Here is a 21,252-nt window from a genome sequence, read left to right as displayed (position 1 = left end):
ATGCAGGAAACCTCAACAGAACCGTCCGACTCTTCATTTCGCAGCCAGTCCATCTTCAACATCCAGCACCAGGTCTCCACTTTGGGTAGTAGCAGTCCAGGACCCATGTCCTTGAAGACTAGTACTAGCCCTGCCCCAGGCCTGATGAAGACCAAGATCACAAATGCCCGGCGCATGCGCAGGATCATCTCTGAGGATGCAGAGTGGTCACTGGCCATTGTACCGCTCCTTACAGAGCTCTGCATTCAACATATCGTCAAGAATTTCCAGAGTGAGTCCACGCGATCTGGGCCAGAGGAGGTGGGGACCTCCATACCCGAGCCTGGAAGCATTCTCAAATCCATTCCCACCAATCATCAGAGGTGTCTCCTGCCGTAAACACACACACACACACACACACACACACACACGGACATACACGCACGACGAACACACATAGGCAAGTGTGCACACATATGCACACAAACACAAAAGACACATGTGCGCGCACACACACACACAAGTACCTGCATGGACACACATGCAATCACCTTAATGGACAGACACACATGCACACACAAATACATACACACTCAGGCAAGCACTCACCCACACAAACAGATACACATACACTCACTCTGATTGCTGGTTTTCTCTGTACTCCAGCCCCTTCCAAAGAGATCTAGCTGGCTTCTCCTACTCGATGGGACTAGGGCATCCCGAGAAATAGGTCATCTGATGACGTAGCATGTGCCTCTGTTGCTTACTGACTGTGTGTCCCAGCAAACTTGGATGAACTCCAGAAGACCAGGGCCATGTCTTATTTCTTCATTTTAAGAATGTATTGGGGTGGGGGGAGCACTCACCACAGGAAACAGTATACATATGGAGATCAGAAGACAACCTCATGATGTTGGCTCTCCATCCTCCCACCTCTGCATGAGTTCTCCGGGGGGGGGGGGGTTCACTTCCGCTCGGCATACCTTTTTGTTACACCCTGATCCTTCTTTCTGGCCCCATGTTTTCTTCACTTTCCCCCCCCCCCCCGGCAGCATCTGGCACATAGTAGGTGTTAAAATACATATAGTTATTCTGAAATGAGTGAGTAAAGTCTGACTGGGAGTCTCAGAAGTCAGACTAGACAACACATTGAGAACTGGCCCTGAGATTCCATCCGCTCTCCAGGAGGGTCAGCTTGAGACCAGATACTGCCCAGTGCAATTGCCAGTTAGCAGCAGGCAAAAGAAACCCAAAGACTGTCTCTTTATAAGATGTTTCTCCTCTCAAAGCAAAGTTCCCAAGACCACAAAGGGCCTTCCCTTTCTTCATGGTCCCTGGGCAGAATAGTCCAGGGCACTGTGTTGGGATGTTCCCAGCACAGTGGCTGAACCCTGTTTTCCTTCCTCCCTCCCCAAAGACAACCCTATCTTGAAGCAGCTGCTCCCAGAGCATCAAAAGAAGGTCTTGAGCAACCTGCCCCCTGAGCTGCCTTTGACGGTGACTGCTAACTTGATTGACGATGAGAATTATTGGCAACGCTGCTGCGTCAAGCGCTGGCCCGTGTGCCACGTGTCCAGGCACGGCGGCAGCTGGAAGCGGATGTTCTTTGAAAGGCACCTGGAGAACCTGCTGAAGCTATTCATCCCAGGGACCACGGACCCCAATGTGATTCTGGACCTGCTGCCCCTCTGCAGGAACTACGTGCGCCGCATCCATGTGGACCAGTTCCTCCCACCTGTGCGGATGCCAACCCTGTTTCAGGTAGAGGAACAGTCGGACTCTGGCAGTGAGGGCGAGGGGAATGAGCCCGAGAAGGACCACTACCAGCTTCAGGCTCTGGTGGCTGGCCTCAAGCACCTGGAGGAACTGGACCTGGTGTACGGCGTCAAAGACTGCGGCATGAACTTTGAGTGGAACCTCTTTCTCTTCACCTACCGTGACTGCCACACACTTGCTGCCACCATCAAAGCTTGCCACACCCTCAAGGTACCGCGCCCCTCCCCCAACCCACCTGCCTCCTTTCTCATTATCGCTGGGGTTGCTTCTCCCTGCCTCTTCCTCTCCTTCCACCATCTTCTCTCATTTTCTTTGCATTCATTCATCAGTACAGGAGGGAATTGTTTACGTATTTGGGTTTGTTCGGTTGTTGTTGTTGTTGAAGCTTTGTTGAGGCGAGGTCTCATATATCTCAGGCAGGCCAGAACTTGACAAGCAGCTGAAAATAACCTTGAATTTGTGATCTCCTGCCTCCACCATACATACACAAACTCGGCCAAACGCTGGGATCACAGATGTACGCCACTATGCCCAGTCTAAGTGACACTGAGAATTGATTCAAATGAAACACACCCAAGTTGGGGGTGCAGCTCAGAGGCAGAGTGTCTGTAGCATGTGTGAGGCAGTGGGCCCCTACCGCTGGGAAAAGCTAAAACACACTCTACAGTGGGATCTGGTGTACCGCTTGTCTTCTTGCTGTGATTAAAATTCCTGACAGAAGCAACTGAAGGGAGGTGGAGGTTATTTGGCTGCAGTCTTCAGGGTATAGTTCATCATGGTGAGGAGACATGAGGAGCTGCTGGTCAAGCAGAGAGCGTGGAATGGTTGTACTCAGCTTTCTCCTTTGTATCCAGCCTAAGACCCCACACACATACACACATGTACACATACCCACACACACGCACACAGTGGAAGTTTAACTAAATTAACCAGGCAGTGGTGGTGCATGCCTTACAGGAGGCAGTGTCATGTGATCTCTGAGTTCGAGGTCAGCCTGGTCTAAGGAATGAGTTCCAGGACAGCCAGGGCTACACAGAGAAATCTTGGCACTATTAGCCATCACACTGGTTATACTGAAAATTTCAGACAAGTATGCCCCATGAAATATTTGGGCTGTGCATCCAAACGTTGAGGTTTTTATCTGAAATTCAAATTTAACTGGACGTTCCATGTTTCTATTTGTGAAATCTGGCAGCCACCGCCTAGCTGCAATTTCTCATTTCCATGGCTGCTCATTAGTGCCTTTCATCCCATCAGACTGCTCCATCCACGGAGCTCGATTTTGCCACCCCACCCCGCATCTTCAGCACCTGGGACAGGGCCCGATGCTGGCAGTCTGCTGGCAGACTGCAGCGCTGGTGAACAGAGGACACAGCGGTTCTTTCTCTCTTCACAGAGCCTAGCAGCTTGAGGCTGCTCCCCCTGCCATGATGAACCATTGTCCCCAAAACCTCCTTCTTCCTTAACTTGCATCTGTCAAGTATTTTGTCTCAGCCACAAGACAAGACACTGAAGCACATGGATTCAGTTCCCAGCACCAAAACACACCTAGATAGATAGATAGATAGATAGATAGATAGATAGATAGATAGATAGATAGATAAAATGCAGTTACATGTTACATGTCTGGAGTTGGAGGCAGGGGTTTTGAAAGGTCAAGATCATACCTTACTGCATGGTGAGCTGGAGACCAGCAGGCCTGGGATACAGGAAACTCTGTCCCAGAGAAGAGAAAAAGGTGGTTTAGTGGTTAAGATCACAAACTGACTGCTCTTGCACAAAACCTAATTCAGTTCCCAGCACCTGCATCAACTCCAGTCCCAGGGAATCTGACCTCTTCTAGCCTCCCACACAAAGGCACACATGCACAGCATACTTAAGCATCTTTTCTAAAGAAAGAGGAAACATGGGCCTATGAAGGCTCTTTTTCCCTGTGTAGGGGAATGCCAGGGTGTTGAGGTGGGAGTTGGAGCATCCTCATGGAAGCAGGGGGGAGGGGAATGGGAGAGGGAGAACCTGAGAAAGGGGATAACATTTGAAATGTAAATACATAAAATATCCAATAAAAAGAAAAAAGAAAGCATGAAGGAAGGAGGAGGAGAGCTAAGAAGTTGCCTTAGCTCCTGGTGGCTGGAGGGACTCACAGATTACCCAGCGCCAGCACTAATAGCAGAAGAGCCAGAAGGAAAGCACAGAAGAGAACAAGCTGACCCTCTCACTCGTAAGAACTAACTTGGGTCCCAGGATAGCCTTGCCAGTCCCTTCCAAGATTGGTGTCATTAGCGACCTAGCAGCATTCCACCAGGGCCCCACCTCTCTCAGGTTCTCAGAGGAGGCAAGCGGTAGCACAGGAATCTAGTGTTCTAATGTCTTTTTTGCTGCTGTGATAAAACACTTTGACCAAAACAACTTGGTGTGGCTTACACTTCCAGGCCACAGTCCATTAGTGAAGGAATTCAAGGCAGGAACTTGAAAGTAAGCATGACCTTCAACCAAGAAACTCATGTCACAGCCAAAGAAGTCCAGCATAAAGTTGTGGAACAACGCTGCTTGCTAGCTGGCCATAGACAGCTTCTTTTCTCTCTCTTTTTTAGATTTATTTTTACTATTATAAATTATACATATGGGAGGGTACATGCTCATGAGTTCAGATGCCCACTGAGACCAATAGAGGGCATCAGATTCCCTGGAGTTATTGGCTGTTGTGAGCCACCTGATACGGGTACTAGGAACTGAACTTCTGCACCGCAAGAGCTGTACAGGCTAAAATTCACTGAGCTATCTCTCCAGCCCCTTGACTAGCTTTCTCATATACTTCAAGACTGCCTAGGGATGGTGCTGCCCACAGTGGGCTAGACCTTCTACATCAATCAACCATCAAGACAGTCCCACATAGGCATGCTCCCAGTCAATCTGATCTTGGTCTTCAAATGAACCTCTCTTGTCAGCTGTGTCCCTGTCCCCCCCCCACCAAAACAAAGAACTACATCCATATCTGCAAAGATGGATCAAGCAGAGAATCTGGAGAAAAACACAGTCAGGTCACTATGAAATAAGGAGGATGGAGACAGGAAGGAAGAGGCAGAGGTGCCAAGGCCCCTTCTCATGAGAACAGATGCTGTAGGAATCATTGGCAGACAGGGAATGGAAGAGGAAGGAGGAAGAGGGAGACCATTTTGAATTTAAAAGCATGAGTTCCAGCTTGAGATGGCCCAGAGCAGAAGTCTGCTCTACAGCTAGGGAGGGTCTGATGCTGGGAGGGGTCTAGGCTGAGCTCTGAGAGTCGTGTCTTCTTGAGTGTGTTCTTGCATTTGGATGGAGTCTTAGAAGGAAGATCCAGAGGGAGGAAAAAGAAACTTGATGTGTAGGGTTGAGGGAGGGAGAACTTGCCAAGAATAGGAGAAAGGACATGGCATTGTATCCCGGATCCCAGACAGAAGCATGTTCAAATAGAGGGATGGGTGGGATGGAGGCTAGGACTAGCTTAGGGGCCAGAGAGGTCCCTGGGGGTGGAGGACCTCAGTGGTACCAGAGACAGAAGCCGGACAGCTGTGTATAGGGAGAGATTGGAAAGTGAGGAAAAAGGGAGCTGTTATCAGTTTTGTCAAGAGCTTGGCTGCAACGTGGGGAGCAGGGCTGAAACAGAGGAGGACTTCTGGGTCCCTGAATAGGAAATTGCATGGATTTCAGGCTGAATTGGTCCACAAGGAAATGATCGGTTATATAGAGGAGAGAGGCTCAGGGACCAGGGTCAGTGCTTGCTGGGGCTGAGACCTGAAGCAGGGCAGTTGGCATGTGGCAGACGGCTGTGGAGATCTGTGCCAGCGTCATGAACAGTGGAGGGTCCTATTGAATGGCTGGGGGGGGCACAAAGCAGAAGAGCAGCTGTCAGCGCAAAGGGAGCTGTAGGTCTCTGGCATGTGAATAGACCAAAAACTGGAAATGCTGACATTGTCACAGGTTATGAGAGAGCTTGTTGTTCAGAGAAATACAATTGAGTTGGCACACCACACAATTGGATTGGCGTACCACACAGGAAGGTTCTGTGACGCCAGCCAGTGACAGTGATGTAGGTGAATTTTCCCACTGTCAGTTTCTTGGTCGAAAGAACTGAGAAAACCAAGATTGAGCTGGGCCTGGTGATAGCCTTTCTCTCTGCCACCCACCAGCAAATCCGCATCATTGGGTGAATCCACCTCCCACCTGACAGCCAGGCAGGAGTTTAACAGCCAGCTTGTATCTTCTTTCTCTACCAGCACAGGGCAGTTAGGTAGTGCAGGCTATCCCAGACTGGCAGGTGGTGTAAAACTCCTACCTGCCCACAGATCTTCAGGCTGACCCGAAGTAAGGTGGACGACGATAAGGCGCGCATCCTAATCCGTAGCCTGCTGGACCACCCAGCCCTTGAAGAGCTGGACTTATCCCACAACCTCATTGGAGATCGTGGTGCCAGAGCAGCAGCCAAGCTGCTGAGCCACAGTCGCCTGAGAGTGCTCAACCTGGCCAACAACCAACTGCGGGCGCCTGGTGCACAGTCACTGGCTCACGCAATCGCACACAACACCAACCTCGTCTCCCTCAACCTCCGCCTCAACTGTATTGAGGATGAGGGCGGCCAAGCAATTGCCCATGCCCTGGAGACCAACAAGTGCCTCACCGTGCTGCACCTAGGCGGCAACGAGCTGTCTGAGCCCACAGCCACGCTCCTTTCCCAGGTACTCTCAGTCAACACTACACTCACCAGCCTCAACCTCTCCTGCAACCACATTGGGATGGTGAGTCATGGCTTATGGAATGGGTGGACATGGGGTGGAATCCAGCTACCATAGACCCTTGTGGGGGAGGGATGTTAGGAGCAGACTGTAGTATATTATATGGAAAACACATGTTTTCTTTCTGTGTGTACTCCAAGGCCCAATCTCTTTTATTTTTCATGTGTCTGTGCTATACATGCATGTGTGCATTTCTTTGCATGTGTGAGGGTATACATGTATGGGCGTGTACACGTGGGCAAGCATGTGGAGACCCAAAGTTGAAGTCCATGATCATCCTCAATGGCTCATACACCCTATTTGCCAAGGCAGGGTCTCTCTGTTGAACCTGGAGACACCCTCTCAAATGACTGAGCTTGCCAGCCAGCTTGCTCTGGATATCCTCTGTCTCTCTCATTCCCAGAATTACAAATGAGCTGCTCTACCTAAGCAGCCTTCCCATGGGTTCTGGAGATGCTAATTCTGTTCCACGTGCCTGGGCACAAGCACTTTCCTCAGAGTCGCCTCCAGGCTCCTTGTTTTCCTTTAGCTCTTAGTTTCTGGGAGGGAAAGTAAGGTGATTTGATTGATTGGTTGGTTGGTTGGTTGATTGGTTGGTTGGTTGATTGGTTGGTTGGTTGATTGATTGATTGATTGATTGATTGATTGACTGAAGCAGGGTCTCACTGTATCGAACTCACTATGTAGACCAGACTGGCCCCAAACTTCAAGATCTGCCTACCAGCTGCTGGAATTGTAGCCATAATTGTCTTTGCCTCTTCCTTTCCCTCCAAACTTCCCCCTCACATTTCACCACGACTATTCTCAGGCCCCCAGGACTGAAGTGAGGGAGGAACAGGACTATGTCACTACCACAGATCCACATTTTTCAAGACACTTAGGCTGAGCTGTCACCTTAGTCTGCCTTAACTACAGTTTTTCAAGTAGAATAGAATTTTTGTCCATGTCCTGAATAGATAGGTTACATGTGGCTTTGCAAAAAGTATTCCCACCTGTTCTTATGACCCTGGGATGTGCTACCAAATGACCCGTCTGCCTCTCTCCTCCCCAGGATGGTGGGAAGCAGCTCCTGGAAGGCATATCAGACAACAAGACCATTCTAGAGTTCGACCTGCGACTGTCAGATGTTTCCCAAGAGAGCGAGTACCTCATTGGCCAGGCTCTGCATGCCAACCGCGAGGCTGCCCGCCAGCGGACCATGAATCCTGGCCACTTCACCTCACCCACTAACAACTGTGCTGAGAATCCCATAGGCTAAGATGTGAAACAGGGATAGAACAGTGGCGATCTGAGGGATCACCCTGGTAGCCACACCTTCATTTCACGTCCTCGATATGCCTGCCCTTGGTTCTGAGGGAGTGAGAAAAGGGGATCACGAATCTCCTTGGAATGAGTGACCAGATTTCTATATGTGAAGATGCTGAGATACAGAAGGGGCGCCTAAGGATGAAATGGTGGTGAGCTAACTCCCACACCGGGAAAATGGCCATTACTAGACACATAACCGAAACAGGGAAGGCAAAGGACTCTAAAGAGACCATCCTTGCTCAAACTCTTTGTGAGCACCATCTACCTCTTAAGTCAACCTGCCCCTTCCCCTTTCTACTAAGCAGATAGTTGAGCCCTGATCTCAGTCTCATGATCGCATGCATGCACGTGCATGAGCACGCACACAGACACACACAGAGCAAAGTTATGCCTGTCTCCCTCTGCCCTCCCACCTTCCCACTCTGCCTGGAGATGCTACCTGCCTACCAAGGCCCCTGGTATAGTCCACTAGTACAGGCGCCCTCACTAACCCTCAACCGGGAATGGATAGCATGTGACAGAAGCGTGGGGAACAAGTGTCACTCCAAGGGAGCAGACCGGTGAGTCATCCACACTTTTATTATCCATCAGTGTGATTTGTACAATCTTTGCGCTTGGAATTCCATGACAAAAAGGCCACAGTGTGATGCACCCAATTTGACAGAGACCTGTCTTCTCCCCAGCCAGGCCTAGCCCACCCCACAAGCCCTTATCTTCAGACATACAGTCTTCCAGGTACCCGCTCCTTAAGTCCCTTCCACACTGTGACTGCCCACCCTGGGACTACACCCATAGGAATCACAGATTCATGAGAGGATATGACTAATTCAAACTCTTATCTCCCAACTCTCCTTGAGCTGAGTGTCCCAGAGACCATCTCTCTCAAAGATGGATGAGTGCAGCTGCAATCCAGGAGGTCCTGCACTCCAGGGACTCTTTGCAACAAGCAGGTGCTGAGCAGAGCACCAGAGAGGGCTTGGGAGCGACTATGAGTGTGCCTGACTGGACAACCTAGAGTCCTCTGTGCCTGACACCCTCTGACAGTTCCAGAGTGCAAATATGTAGGTGTGAGGGTGTGTGTCTGTGTGTGTCTGTATCTGTGTGTGTGTCTCTGTGTGTGAGTAGCCACAGCTGCTAGCAGAGGTTCTAATTAGAGAAACAAGAACATTCAGTGTAAAGTTTAATTTTAGAGATTAATTAATTTTCTGGTTTTCATTTTCCCTGGCAATCAATAAAGCTACCAAGAAAAGAGACCAAAGAATTGCTTTCTCTCTAAGTCTGTGCGTGTGTGTGGGAGGTGAGGCTGGCTGTGCGAGGAGACCTAGACAGAAATGGTCAGGCAAAAAGAGTAACAGGGCTTCCCCTCCTCCTCTCCCAAGGCCAAGCTCAGTTTCTGGACCCAGAATGAAGAAGGATGAGCCAAGTCCTTCCCTCCTTGGATCTGTGAGATGGCCAAGCTGCCCCTAAATGAGAACAGGACATTCAGGTGCCAGCTGGCCAAGAACTGAGGCCTGAGGCCACAGCTCACTTACCACCTGTGCTCCATAGTCTCACACACACACACACACACACACACACACACACACACACACACACACACATGGAGCTCAGGGTCCGACCAGTGGATACTGTTGGCCAGGAAACCCAGTGGGCAGCTGTGTTGACCCCTTCTGCCCAAACCTATCCTTCACTGACACCACTCCCTCCTCACCCAAACATTGCTGTATAACTAGAAAGCTCAGCTCCCATTTGAGCCCTAAACCATGGCATCCCCACAACAGGGCTTCCGACATCCCCCAGGGTAAAAGGGAAGGAGAGCCAGAGGAGATTTTGCATAGGTAGGGACCACTCCCATTGGTTGGCATAAGACTGGCACAGCCCAGGAGGAAGAGGGGAAGCCAGAAAGATGGAGTTCCGACTGTGAAGGCAAAGCAAGAAGCCAAGGGAGCAAGACTGGATGGATGTGAGCCCAATCCCTGGGTACTAAGTCTGCTGGGAAAACGTCAGCCAGGGCAGCTGGGAGAACAAGGGGCCAAACACAGACATGCACAATGAAGCACGCTGGAGTGGACTGGGTGAGGGAGTACAGGGAGTGGGAGAGCAAAGTTGGTGTCAAAGCTTTGAAGGAACAGGACAAAGGGCTGGTGCCCTGGCCCTGTGTCATGGCACCCCTCTGAAGGCCTAGAGCTTCAACTCACAGGATAGGAAGAAATGGAAGGTCTGCCGAGAAGGAAACTCCTACCACTGGAAATGAGTATCTCCCTAGCTAGGGCTTGTGATGGACATCCTTCCTAAGGGTCTGCGCTAGGAAAAGCTACTGCACACTAACTAGTTGCCACATCTTCGGGGCTAGTTTCAGTCTACCCAGCTTTACTAACTCTGCTCCCGAGGTCTCTGGACATCAAGGTGTGCCTCAAGCTCCGTACACTTGGTCACTCACGCCAATTTTAATGAGGGCCTCCTTTGCGGAAAGAGGAAGCTTCTACCCAGAACTCAGGGGAGGAAACAGCTCGTGGATGGGAGGCCGAGTCTTTTCCAGAAAGGGCGGCCATGACCTCCCCAGCCTCCCTTTCCTTGCCCTGCAGCCTGACAACAGCTCTTCAGAGCCAGTAAGCCCCGGAGGTGAGTGACGTCATTGGTGTGATGAAAACTCCCTCCAGGACGGGACCTCTGGGGCTCATTGAAACAAACAACAGTGATCAGTGTGGCAGAGAGGAACCGCCAAGCCTTCCCAGCGGCAGCGCTGAGAGGCCAGAACTCTTTGAAGGTGGTGCCACCTAGCACCCCTCTCAGACCCGCTGAACATAATAGCTGGTTGGAAGCCAGCTCGGCTGCTCTTCAACAAACCACCGCCTCTCTCCACTACGGGGTGGGTGGGAGGTGGGGCCAAAAAAAAAAAAAAAAAAAAAAAAAAAAAAACTCCAAATGCCTTTCCTGCCGCTCACCATGATTGGCTCCCTTGGTGGGGAGGCCAGAAACGGGTCCCACAACACACTAACAGTCAAGACTCGATGAAAGCCTGCGAGGGAAATCTCGAGTGTGCATGGAAAAGGAGGTGTCCCCGCGGGAACTCGGTGGGGACCGGAAGAGAACCACCTCTGCCCGATGGATGGGATTCTTAGAGAGCTGCCAATCTCCCATCCTCGGTCTGTGTGCAGAGAAGCAATCTCAGATCACTGAGGTCTTGTCTGAGCTGCCCCTCACCTCCTGCCTTCCCTCATACACTGCCTGGCCTTAGCCACCATCCTGCCTTTCCCTGCTACACACAGGGAGCACAACACAAGGGGAGGCAGGAGGGATAACGGCACAGGCTCCCTCCAAAAGCGGGAGATCACAGTGAGGTCTCCACGCAGGAGCCATGGCGGTGCAGTGCCCGGTGGCTGTGGCCCAGACACCCCTCCTGCCGATGGACGATGAGGACAGGGAAGCAGAGGGCATCGTGGTAGGGCGGTGGTGGCCCAGCCTCCTCCTCGTCGTCGTCGTCCTCGTTGTCCCGCATGCTGGCCTGGCTCGACAGCCGCGTCTGCTCCGTGGGGCAGCTCGCCTCGTTGACACTCCCGCTCCGGCTGCGCCACAGGCAGCTGCGCCGGGAACCGTAGAGGCGGCTGAGTGAGAAGCGGCTGCCCCCGCACCCCGCACTCGCTCCGGGGCCCTGGGCGGCCCGCGGGCTGGCGCAGATACTCAGCGCGCTTCGCGAGAAAATGGATGAGCTGCTGACCGCTCGCTGACAGTGCTCGCAGCTCCGCCAGTGCGGGGTCACGCCCGCCGCGCCCGGGCCACCAACCCCTCCGTAGCGACACCTGGGCACGAAGCCACCCCCTGGCCCGCCGCAGCGCGAGCCCAGCTCGACTAGGTCCATGAGCAACACCTCCGAGTAGCTGGGTACCAGCTGCTGATTAGAACGGATGTGCCACTCGAGCTCGGTGCTGTCCACCGTATTGACCCGCGGCAGGCGATGCGTGAGCGGGGGCAGCAGCTCGTCGCTGGGACTCAGGCCGCCCGCGCTGCTGGCCGAGCCCGGTCCCTCCAGACCGAAGAGCTTCTCCACGTGGTAGTGCGCATACGCCGTGCGGTACTCGGCCAGCACGCGCAGCGGCCACGACAGCGTGAGCAATGCTGCCGCCCAGAAGGCCGACGAGCAGGCGTACCAGGGTGGCCGAGCTGGGTCGGGGAAAGCCACCATAAACTCGCGAAAGTCCACGTTCTTGAGATGCATGCCTTCTCGCGCCTCCATGTAGTCATCCAAGCCCTCGTTCTCGGCGAAGAAGCGCGCGCGCTGGCACAGGTACGCATTCTCAGCCTCCACGCTGGCGAAGCTGAAGCATTTGGTGAAGCGCAGCCGGGTGGCCGGTGCGCCCTCCAGCCCCACCAGCGTCTTGGACACATCCCGGACGCCACAGCGCGCGTAGTCGAATTCGGCCTCCGCCACGTGTGTGTTGACCCGCTCGTGGTAGACCTGCAGGAGGAGGTTGGAGTTGCAAGAGGGAGCATACGACGAGTTTGTCTACCCATCAACACAGAAGTCCTGACACCTGAGATCATCTCCAGCAGCATCATCACCTCCTGCCTCTCCCAACCTCAGTGGGATGGCCCTGAAAACCCTGTACCACCCATAATCACCTCCTCTAAGAGTCTTGGCCTGAGACCCAAGAACCTGACTTTAAGTCTACCACTGCCAAATAGAAGTGCCCTCAGGCAAGAATGAGCTGAGGTCTCCTTGTCTGGGAATAAGTACTCGGTAATAATTACTTTACCGAAGAGGTGAGCATATACAGGTGAAGTCATCTGCAGACATGAAGCATTAAACAGACTCCACCCAGGAGCCAGCCAGCTGAATTAAAGTCCTATCTCCTTACCTAGTATTTGACCTTGGACAGGTTTTGGTGGGGTTTTTTGTTTGTTGATTGGTTGGTTTTGGTTTTTTTGGTTTCTTATCACTACACACTAGTTTGGTCACTAAAATAAATTGGGGATGAACCTACTTTTGCTGTACAAATGGTTTTAAACCTGTAGGTGCCCAGAGTTTGGTTCTGTTGATGTTTGTGGTTATTATTGGATACCCACAGAGCTCACTGCTGTCTGGAGCTCCCTCACAAGCAGAGAAAGGGCAGGCAATCCAAGCCACCCACAGCCTCTCACCTGGGTGGTAGTGTAGGCATCTCCGTTGCGGTATCGGGTGACCTGTCGAGTCCGCCTGACATAGTGATAACTGATGGCCTTCCACCAGATGCAAGGGGTGGCCTGCTGCATGCGGCCCACGCGCTCCTGGACACTGTTCACATCCACTCGGTGCTGTAGCTCGTGGCGAGCTTGGCAGTGCCAGCATTCCACCAGGTAGACCGCATACAGCATGAGCAGGAAGGCCAGGGGGATGTAGACATAGCCGTTGGAGCAGGGGCTGTCATGGTACATGAGGCTATTGCCCTGGTAGGCGCTGCTGAAGGTGAGGCGGGTCACTGTGGTGACGTGGCACCAAGCCACTGCCCCCAGGCAGCCGTACATAAGCAATGAGAGCAGGAGGCACTTCCAGTGAGACTCACGGCAGAGAGATTTGGTGAAAGAGGGCTGGATGGGACGCTGCTGCTCAGATGAGAGGGGAGGAGATGCCAAGATGAGGAGACCCAACAGAGAGGTGACGGACACAGAGATTGGGAGACAGCGGGCCAACGCCAGGGTTGCAGACAGTAAGGTAGCAGGAAGAGACAGGGACGGGAACCAGTGACCGGAGATAAAAACAGAAATGTCCCAGATAGAACCATGAGAAAAGGTGACCAGAATGCCAACACAGGAAAGTACAGAGAGAGAGAGAGAGAGAGAGAGAGAGAGAGAGAGAGGCCAGAAGTGGAGTCCCAGATGGATAGGATGGTATCCAGAAAGAGTCAAGACAGACACAAAGATGGCGATGAAGTAAGAGAAGGGGTGGATGGGGAAAAAAAGGAATAGACAGGCATTAGTGAACAGCCATACCCTTTCCAGAGGCCCCGGGACAGTAGGGAGAGACCCACTAACCTGTCTCCCCACTTAACAGGTGGGGCCCTGACCTCTTGCCAACACTGTCAGTCCTGGGTTCCAGAGAAGACATTCCCCTTTGGCTCACACACCACCCTCTCCCTCTCAGAAATCATACACTTCCTCTGGAGAAGGGGTTTAACCAGCGCCAATCTCATCCCTCCCGCCTCCCCTTTCTCCAGTGAATCTTCCTAGGGTTCACACCTCCCTTCCCAGCAAACACATTCTTCCTCTCTATTCTAGACCGGGCAAGAGGGGCTGGGGCCCCTTCACACAAGACAGCACAAAGGGTCAGAGGCCTGTGGGTGAGGACAGAAGATGGGGGCAATGAACATTGGGTAAGGAAGACATTGGAAGCCCAGGCATTTGCCACTAATGTTTCATACTCTCCCGGGGCCTGTCTGTTAAAAGCACTTGGCACCTCCTGAGTTGTTTACAAGTCTAGTTCTCCACCAGATGGAGTGCTCCTGAGGGCAGGGCCGGAGTCGCATTCTCTTTGCCTCCTAAGTGACAACCAGCAGGCACATAATCAATGAGGGTTGAATTTGATTGCTCAGATAGCCTGTCTTCCCAGTCCTCTGCATTGTTGCACACTTCGTGCACAATGTGCATTTGCACGTGTGCGCACACACACACACAACCTTCTGCTGCAGTGCTGACTGGCCCCTTTAATTCTTCATGCCTGGCCTTGGGACCAGCCAGAAAGAGAGAGATAAAGCGGTGGAAACAGCAGCAGAGGCCCTGGATTTCTGTGCATAGGTAGGAAGAACAGGAAACAATAGAGAGCATGTAAGGCGGGGAAAGTACCCTTGCCTTTCCGGAGCTTTGCCTTTGGAAGCCCGGTGCATAGGTGCACCTGTGTGCTCCCCTGGTCATGTGCTTGTCCCAGGGAGAGTACATCCGAAAGGGGTTACCCACAAGTCCATCCCCTCTCTCCTCCTGCACCCGTGCAATATGCATAGTGTGCACCAGTGTGGATGGGAGGCTGGGACAGAGGGCTTCTGCTCCTTCCCTTAGTTTCTTTGTCTCCCATTTTCAAGACCCTTTCGAGGTACTTGTATAGCACTGACTCATAAATTCTTAAGCTTAGTGCCCCCTAGGGGGAGCATCAGGCATTAAGAGAGAGGTGAACAGCAGACCCCTTACACACACACACACACACACACACACACACACACACTCTCTCTCTCTCTCTCTCTCTCTCTCTCTCTCTCTCTCTCTCTCTCTCTCTCCCAGTGACCCCAGGGGGTATGGCCTCTGTACCCGTCTAATCTTCCTATGACCCCAGCTAGGGCGACACCTTTGCTTCTCCCAAGGCCCTCTTCTTTCCTCTGAGCACTTCCAGTCCTCCCTCCTGGCCTTCAAGGTGGGATGCCGCCCACCATCCTCACCCTGGGGCCGGCCTAGCCCTTCTCTGCTAAGCCCGGGGTCTGTGAGGCTCCGCCCAGAGCCCCTCCCCCTGCCCGAGACCCCCTGAGCCCCGCCCCCGACGCGGCCCCTTCCTCGCCACAGCGGACTGCGCGGGCAGCCAGGTCGGGGCAGTGGTGCTGGACTGCGGCTGCAGCGGCCGGCTCGGGGTGCGGGGCGCCGGCCGCTCTGCGGCGGAACCGGCGGGGACCGCGCGAGGCGCGGGGGATGGGGGCCAGGTCGCTGTCGTGCAGGGGAACTGGGGGCCGCCGGCTCTCACCTCCTCTCGGGCGGGGCCCTCGTCCGCCGCTGCCATGGGCTCCTCCGGGACCCCGGAGCCGCCGCCGCCGCCGCCGCCGCCGGCGCTCTCTCCCGCGGCCGAGCCAGGGGGGGACATGGCGTAGAGGGGGCGCGTCGATCTCAGGACCTCCCGGGGAGCTGCCAGGGGCCGGGGGCATCCTGCGCTGGCCCTGAGGAGGGGGCGCGAGGGGCGGGGCCCTCTCTGCTCCCCACCCCCCGTCGGGGGGGAGGGGGCCTAGAAAGGGCACGGGGGAGGCCGGAGATGGGGGGATGGGTGGGAGGGCGGGCTGAAGGGGCCGGGCTGGGGGGGCCGGGGCCGGGGGCGGGTGTCACCTTGAGGCCCTCGCGGCGCCGCTCCGCCTCCCGCCCGCTCCCGCTGCCGCCTTTTGTCTGAGCCGAGCTGGAGCCAGCGCGCCCCCCCCTTCCTCCCAGTGCAGCAGAGCCCCGCCCTCAGCCCCCCAAACTCCGCCTTCACCAAGCCTTCCTAATAACCACCACCACACCGCCAAAGGGGAGAAGCAACAGGGGCTCCCCGCACCCTTTCTATCTCTCCACCCTGTTCACCGCGTCTTTCCTTCCGCCTGCCCATTCTGGGAAGATCTCAGCCTCAATTCCTCTCCAGCTGCCCCCTTAGAAGGACCCTGGCGCGCGAGAGGATCAAGCAGCATCTGTCTCCCATCTCTGGTTCCCCAAAAGTCCTTGAGGCTGAAAGGCTGGGGAGAAGAGAATGAGTCTGGGCATCTTAGGGAAGACCCTTATTCCTAAATTGCATGGTAAAGGGTTAAGGCAGAAACCGGACACGGAGGCACTGAAGCTAAATCCAAGAAAGGACTACTAGAGGACAGAGAGAGGAGCCGCTGGAAGGCTCTCCCTCCTTCCCAAGAGCAGCCCCAGAAAAGCGATGAAGTGCATCCAGCTCTCTAGACTGGGGGTTGAGGACACCTGGGTTCTAACTCTTAATTCTGGCTCTGCCATAAGTTGTGTGACCTTAGACAAGCACCATCTCGCTCTAAGTCCTTATTTTGTTCCTCACAGGTACAATGAAAAAGTTCACTTGTCCGCCCAGGTAGGGAGGCAAAGTCACAGACCACAGGCAAGCTGAGTGACTGCCTTACCCACGGCTGCCTTTCCCTGCGTTGACTAGTGCACACAAGAAATTGGCAGTGTTCTGTGTGCGTGCATTCCCGGTGCATCCATAAACAAGCAGGTACTCAGCACCCACTGTTTGGCATGTATAGAAATAAGATACAGTTTCCCACCTTCAAAAAAGCAGTCTAGTTGAAGAGAAGACAAGCAAGCCAATCGCTATAAGAGTGTGATAAAGGCCAGGCATCGTGTCTCTGGTTATATATAGTCACTGTGCCAACCTACTGTGTTGCTGGGGTCTTCGTCGGACAGTAACTGTTCTTCTTACCCATGGGGAACCAAAGCATATGGAGGGCAAGTGAGTGCTTATAGAACCACCTGCCCGCACCCACGGACTCCTAGACTTAAGAGCTCTCTCTTCGTGAAGGGAAGTGACACACATCTGAGGCAGGGGGATCAATACTTGAGGCCAGCCTGGACTGTATACCAAAAGGCTGTCCAAAAAGGGGGTTAGGTAGTAGGCTGGGTTGTAGTCCAGTGACAGAGAACACTTGTCTAGCATGTGTGACAGCTAGTCTTAATTCCCAGTACCAGAAGCTTCTTTGGAGCAGGAGGTGACCTTGGGGCAGTTTTGATGTCATATCTGTTCTCTGGGGTTAAGTAATAAGCATACCAAGGGGCCAGGTGCTCCTTGCCTCTTCTGGAGAGCCGTCACTCCCTCCATCCCCACTTCTGCCTCTCCCTTCCCCTCCCCCCACCCCTGGCACTTCTGCTCTCATGTTCCTGTTTCCTATCCGTCCCTTCCCAGTGAGGACAGATGGTCTTCCATCCACCTACCGCTTTGAAGTGTCAGCCCGAATGACCTTCTTTGGACCAAAAATTCCATTCTCTTCCTTAACAGGATGCGTGTAGTCTCCAAAAGGGAAACCGTCTCATCTGCCCCCATGGCACAAGAGGAACCTTGGCACTTCACTCCAGTGGTCCCTGTCCACTTCATCACAGCAGACTCAGCCCCTCACTCTGGTTTCAGCCTGGCTTCACCACATTCAGTCTTTCCTTCACAGACAGCAGCGGTCCCAGCACTTGCCTTTTGTAACCTACATGGACAACTTGTAATTTCCATTTGGTTATGATTCCCCACCCCCCATGCCTGCCCATCCACTTGTCTCTACCTCAGGGGACAGTTGTAAGAGGGACCACTCCCTTTGGTCAACTCCAGAACTCCCAAGAGACCACCCCCATCTTCTCTGGTCATAAACAATGTCTTTCCCTGGAAACGTTAGGGAATGGGGGACCGAAAGGAGGGGGCAGTGGAAGAAGCTGACCGCCTGGTCACCATGGAAACTGGGCCTGTTTCCCTGAAGATAAGCCTAGCGCAGTGGGCAGAGGTGGGAAGTAGGGCCGTCCAAATGGAAGCAGAGGACACAGCAGAGAGGGAGGGGCTCAGTGGCCCCACTGGGAGAGGGCCGATGTCAAGAAATGTCAGGACCTGATGACATTGCAGCTTGAGTCAAAGGCCAATGACCATCCTTTGAGATAACCCTGCCATTGGGGCCCTTCTCCCTACTGGTAGTGACAGGAAGGTTTACTGTCAGAGTATAGGCGCATTGGCTGAAGCATGGGTGGCTCAATGCTGACCTCATGTGGTCAATATGGAAATTGCCACACACCTGTTAGGGCTCAGGACCATACACCTGACTGGCTGAAATAGTTATCTTTAAGTGTGGCTTCTTTGTGAATTAGAAAAGTGGTCCCTTGCGCTCCCCTAAGTCGGGTTCCCCTATCCATGGTATTTAGATCTTCGTAAGAGTTTCACTGAAGAAAACTTATAAAACACTGAATTAGGTCCAAAGAAGCAAGTGTTTTTCTGTCTATGGGTTCCTGGGCAAGCCAGCCCACCTCTCCGGGCCACAGGCAGTTTTGTTTTGTTTTGTTTTAACCTGTAGCTTTTACATTTGCCCTCGATTTTGAGGATGGGAGAGGTGCACACAGGAGAGGAGGCTGAAGATTTCTGAAGTCACATTAACCCAATGCAGTGTCTGCTGTTATCCTTTGTTTCCGCTCAGGGTGTTGATTTCGGGGGGGTTTAGTGCTAGGGATCGAGCCTAAAGCAGTACATTCACCAAGTAAGCAGCACCTACCACTGCACCACATTCCTAGGGGAGGCCTCCGTTCCTGGCGGTCCTGTCATGACTCCAACCTGCCTTATGCTCAGCACATCCACTTGCTCGTCCTCAGTGGGACAGAGAGCAGAGAGTGACAGGAGGCTCTTCTTAATTAATAATTAATTAATTAATTAATTAATGTTATATCCCAATTGCTGCCTCCCTCGGAGTCCCTCCCCCATCCCTTTCTCCTCTAAAAGGGTTAGGCACAACCTCTCCCACTATTGGGAAATGGGTTCCACAGACAGACAACAGCTTTAGGGACAGCCCCTGCTCCAGTTGTTGGGGGATGCTCATGAAGATTGAACTGTACCTATGCTACATATGTGCTGAGGGAGGGCTCAGTCCAGCCAGTGACTCAGACTGGGAGTTCCCAAGGGTCCAGGTTAGTTGACTCTGTTGGTCTTCCTGCAGGCTTGCTATCCCCTTTGGGGCCTTCGGTCCTTCCCCCAGCTCTTCCATAAGAGTCCCAACCAGTCCAATAGCCGTGGGTCTCTGCATCTGTTTCAGTCAGCTGTTGGGTAGAGCCTCTCAGAGGACAGCTATGCTAGGCTCCCATCTGCAAACATAACGGGCTCTTCTTCTTAGCTCTTTCCCTCATTATCCCTAGCTCCTGTTGAACCAACTCTGAATTTTTTTCCCACTGAGTAAATAGTTGGTCTTACTGTGTGACATTCTGCATTATAATTGCCAGAAACTTTCAAAGATTTTATTTATTTATCTATTTTTAAAGGAATAGAGGCGCACACCCTTAGTTCCAGAACTCAGGAGGCAGAGGCAGGTGGATCTCTGAGTTCAAGGCGAGCCTGGTCTACAGAGAGAATTCCAGAACAGCCAGAGCTACACAGAGAGAACCCGTCTTGACAAACGGAGATAAATAAATAAATAAGAGTTGTTTATTTTTATTTTATGTGTATGGGTGTTTTGCCTGCATACATATAGTGTCCAAGGAGGTCAGAAAAGGGGCATCATATCAGATTGCAGATAGTTGTTAGCCCACTGTGGATGCTGGGAACTGAACCTTCATCATTTCAAGAGCAGCTCCATATATGTCTGCAAACGAGTAAATGGATAAAGAAAATAAGGTTCCAGGGGGGAAAGGGCAGAAGAGAATGGCTCAAAATGGCAATCTCTCCTAGCTCCCCCACCCCCCATGCCAGGGATACAGGGGAGCTGTTCCCTTGTTTGGCGAGGGTCTTCTAACGGCATTGCTAGCCCAGGAAAAGAGCATCAAGAAGCTTCAACTCAGAAATCAACTGTGGGTAGTATTCTCTCGAACACTAGCTATGTAAAGGAAAAGAGGGAAGGGAGGGGGAAAGACTTCAGGGCTGTGACTAGGGTGGAGAATAGTGTCAGGGGCTTCCCCATCCTGGCCCCACTGTGAGGAACTAAACTTCTTTGACTACTGGGGGTAGCCAGATCCTGTATCCACCAAAGGCCAGTGCACACCCTGTAAGGAAGACGAAAACCCATGATCACCATGACTTGTTAGATAAGTCTGCCCTAGAAAATCCACTTCCCCAAATCACATCCCCCTGCCAAATCTGTGATCGGGGGAATTGACACAGGCACTGTCTATGACGATTTCCCAGAGAAATGCTGCTCCCCTAAAGATAATAGGTGCACCCCCCATTTAACCAAACCCCCTGAGCACTGATTTTATTTTATTTTTTAAAGTGAAAAGGTAAGAGAAATTAAGAAAAAAATAGGCAGAGGGTTGCAAGCAGAACACCCCCGCCCCCCATGGCCTCTGCATCAGCTCCTGCCTCCGGGATCCTATCCTGTTTGAGTTTCTGTCCTGACTTCCTTTGATAATGGACTACGATCTGGAAGTGTAAGCCAAATAAACCCTTCCCTCCCCAACTTGCTTTCCGGTCAGGGTGTCTCACTGCAGCGATAGAAACGCTAAGATACCACCCGCAACCTACACAAACTCCCCACAAAGTAGCCAATTTATGCAGAAAATCAAAAAATATACTTTTTAAACTACTGAACGAATAAATGAATGAAGACACCACGGAACTAAAAAGAAGGAACGAACGAATGCTTGGAATTAGTGAATGATATAAAAGGGAAGGGGAAGAGCGAGTGAGTGAATGAGTGAATGAATGAATGAATGAATGAATGAATGAATGGCGAAACAATCAGCACAAGAGTGAGTCAAGACCAGTAACCAGAGACTCCCTGCCTACGCAAGCAGCAAACAGGGGGATTCCGGAGGGGCGGGGCTCTATCCGGAAGCGTCTTTGAGGGGCGGGGCTGTGGGCGTGGTTGTCGCCACTTCTTGGGTCCCGGGGGCGGGGCGAGAGAGAAGACCTGACTAAGGACCGTTCAGCTGCCCATAGCACTCGCTGCGGTGGACCTGGCCGGCGCCCTGGCTCTCTCGCTTTTCTCGTCGGCTCCCGGCTCCTGCACAGCCAGGTAATGAACCCGCTTGGAGAGAGACTCTG

General features: G+C 52.7%; 2 protein-coding genes across 2 annotated transcripts; one reads left to right on the top strand and one right to left on the bottom strand.

The window, feature by feature from the left end:
• DRC5 (dynein regulatory complex subunit 5) lies at positions 1-7,785 on the top strand (the record flags this gene model as incomplete). The annotated part of the gene is made up of 4 exons (XM_080917278.1): positions 1-271; positions 1,397-1,965; positions 6,081-6,530; positions 7,579-7,785. 4 exons carry the CDS (start codon positions 1-3, stop codon positions 7,783-7,785), a joined length of 1,497 nt encoding a protein of 498 aa, XP_080773404.1.
• A 3,381-nt stretch (positions 7,786-11,166) lies between these two features.
• TMEM151B (transmembrane protein 151B) lies at positions 11,167-15,648 on the bottom strand (the record flags this gene model as incomplete). The annotated part of the gene is made up of 3 exons (XM_080917378.1): positions 11,167-12,291; positions 12,975-13,415; positions 15,532-15,648. 3 exons carry the CDS (start codon positions 15,646-15,648, stop codon positions 11,167-11,169), a joined length of 1,683 nt encoding a protein of 560 aa, XP_080773504.1.
• Between the last annotated feature and the right edge of the window lie 5,604 nt (positions 15,649-21,252).

Source organism: Micromys minutus (assembly GCF_963924665.1).
Source record: "Micromys minutus genome assembly, chromosome: 5".
Classification (NCBI taxonomy): Eukaryota; Metazoa; Chordata; class Mammalia; order Rodentia; family Muridae; genus Micromys; species Micromys minutus.
Note: the sequence above shows the minus strand (reverse complement) of the source record. Positions and strands in the feature narration are given on the sequence as shown.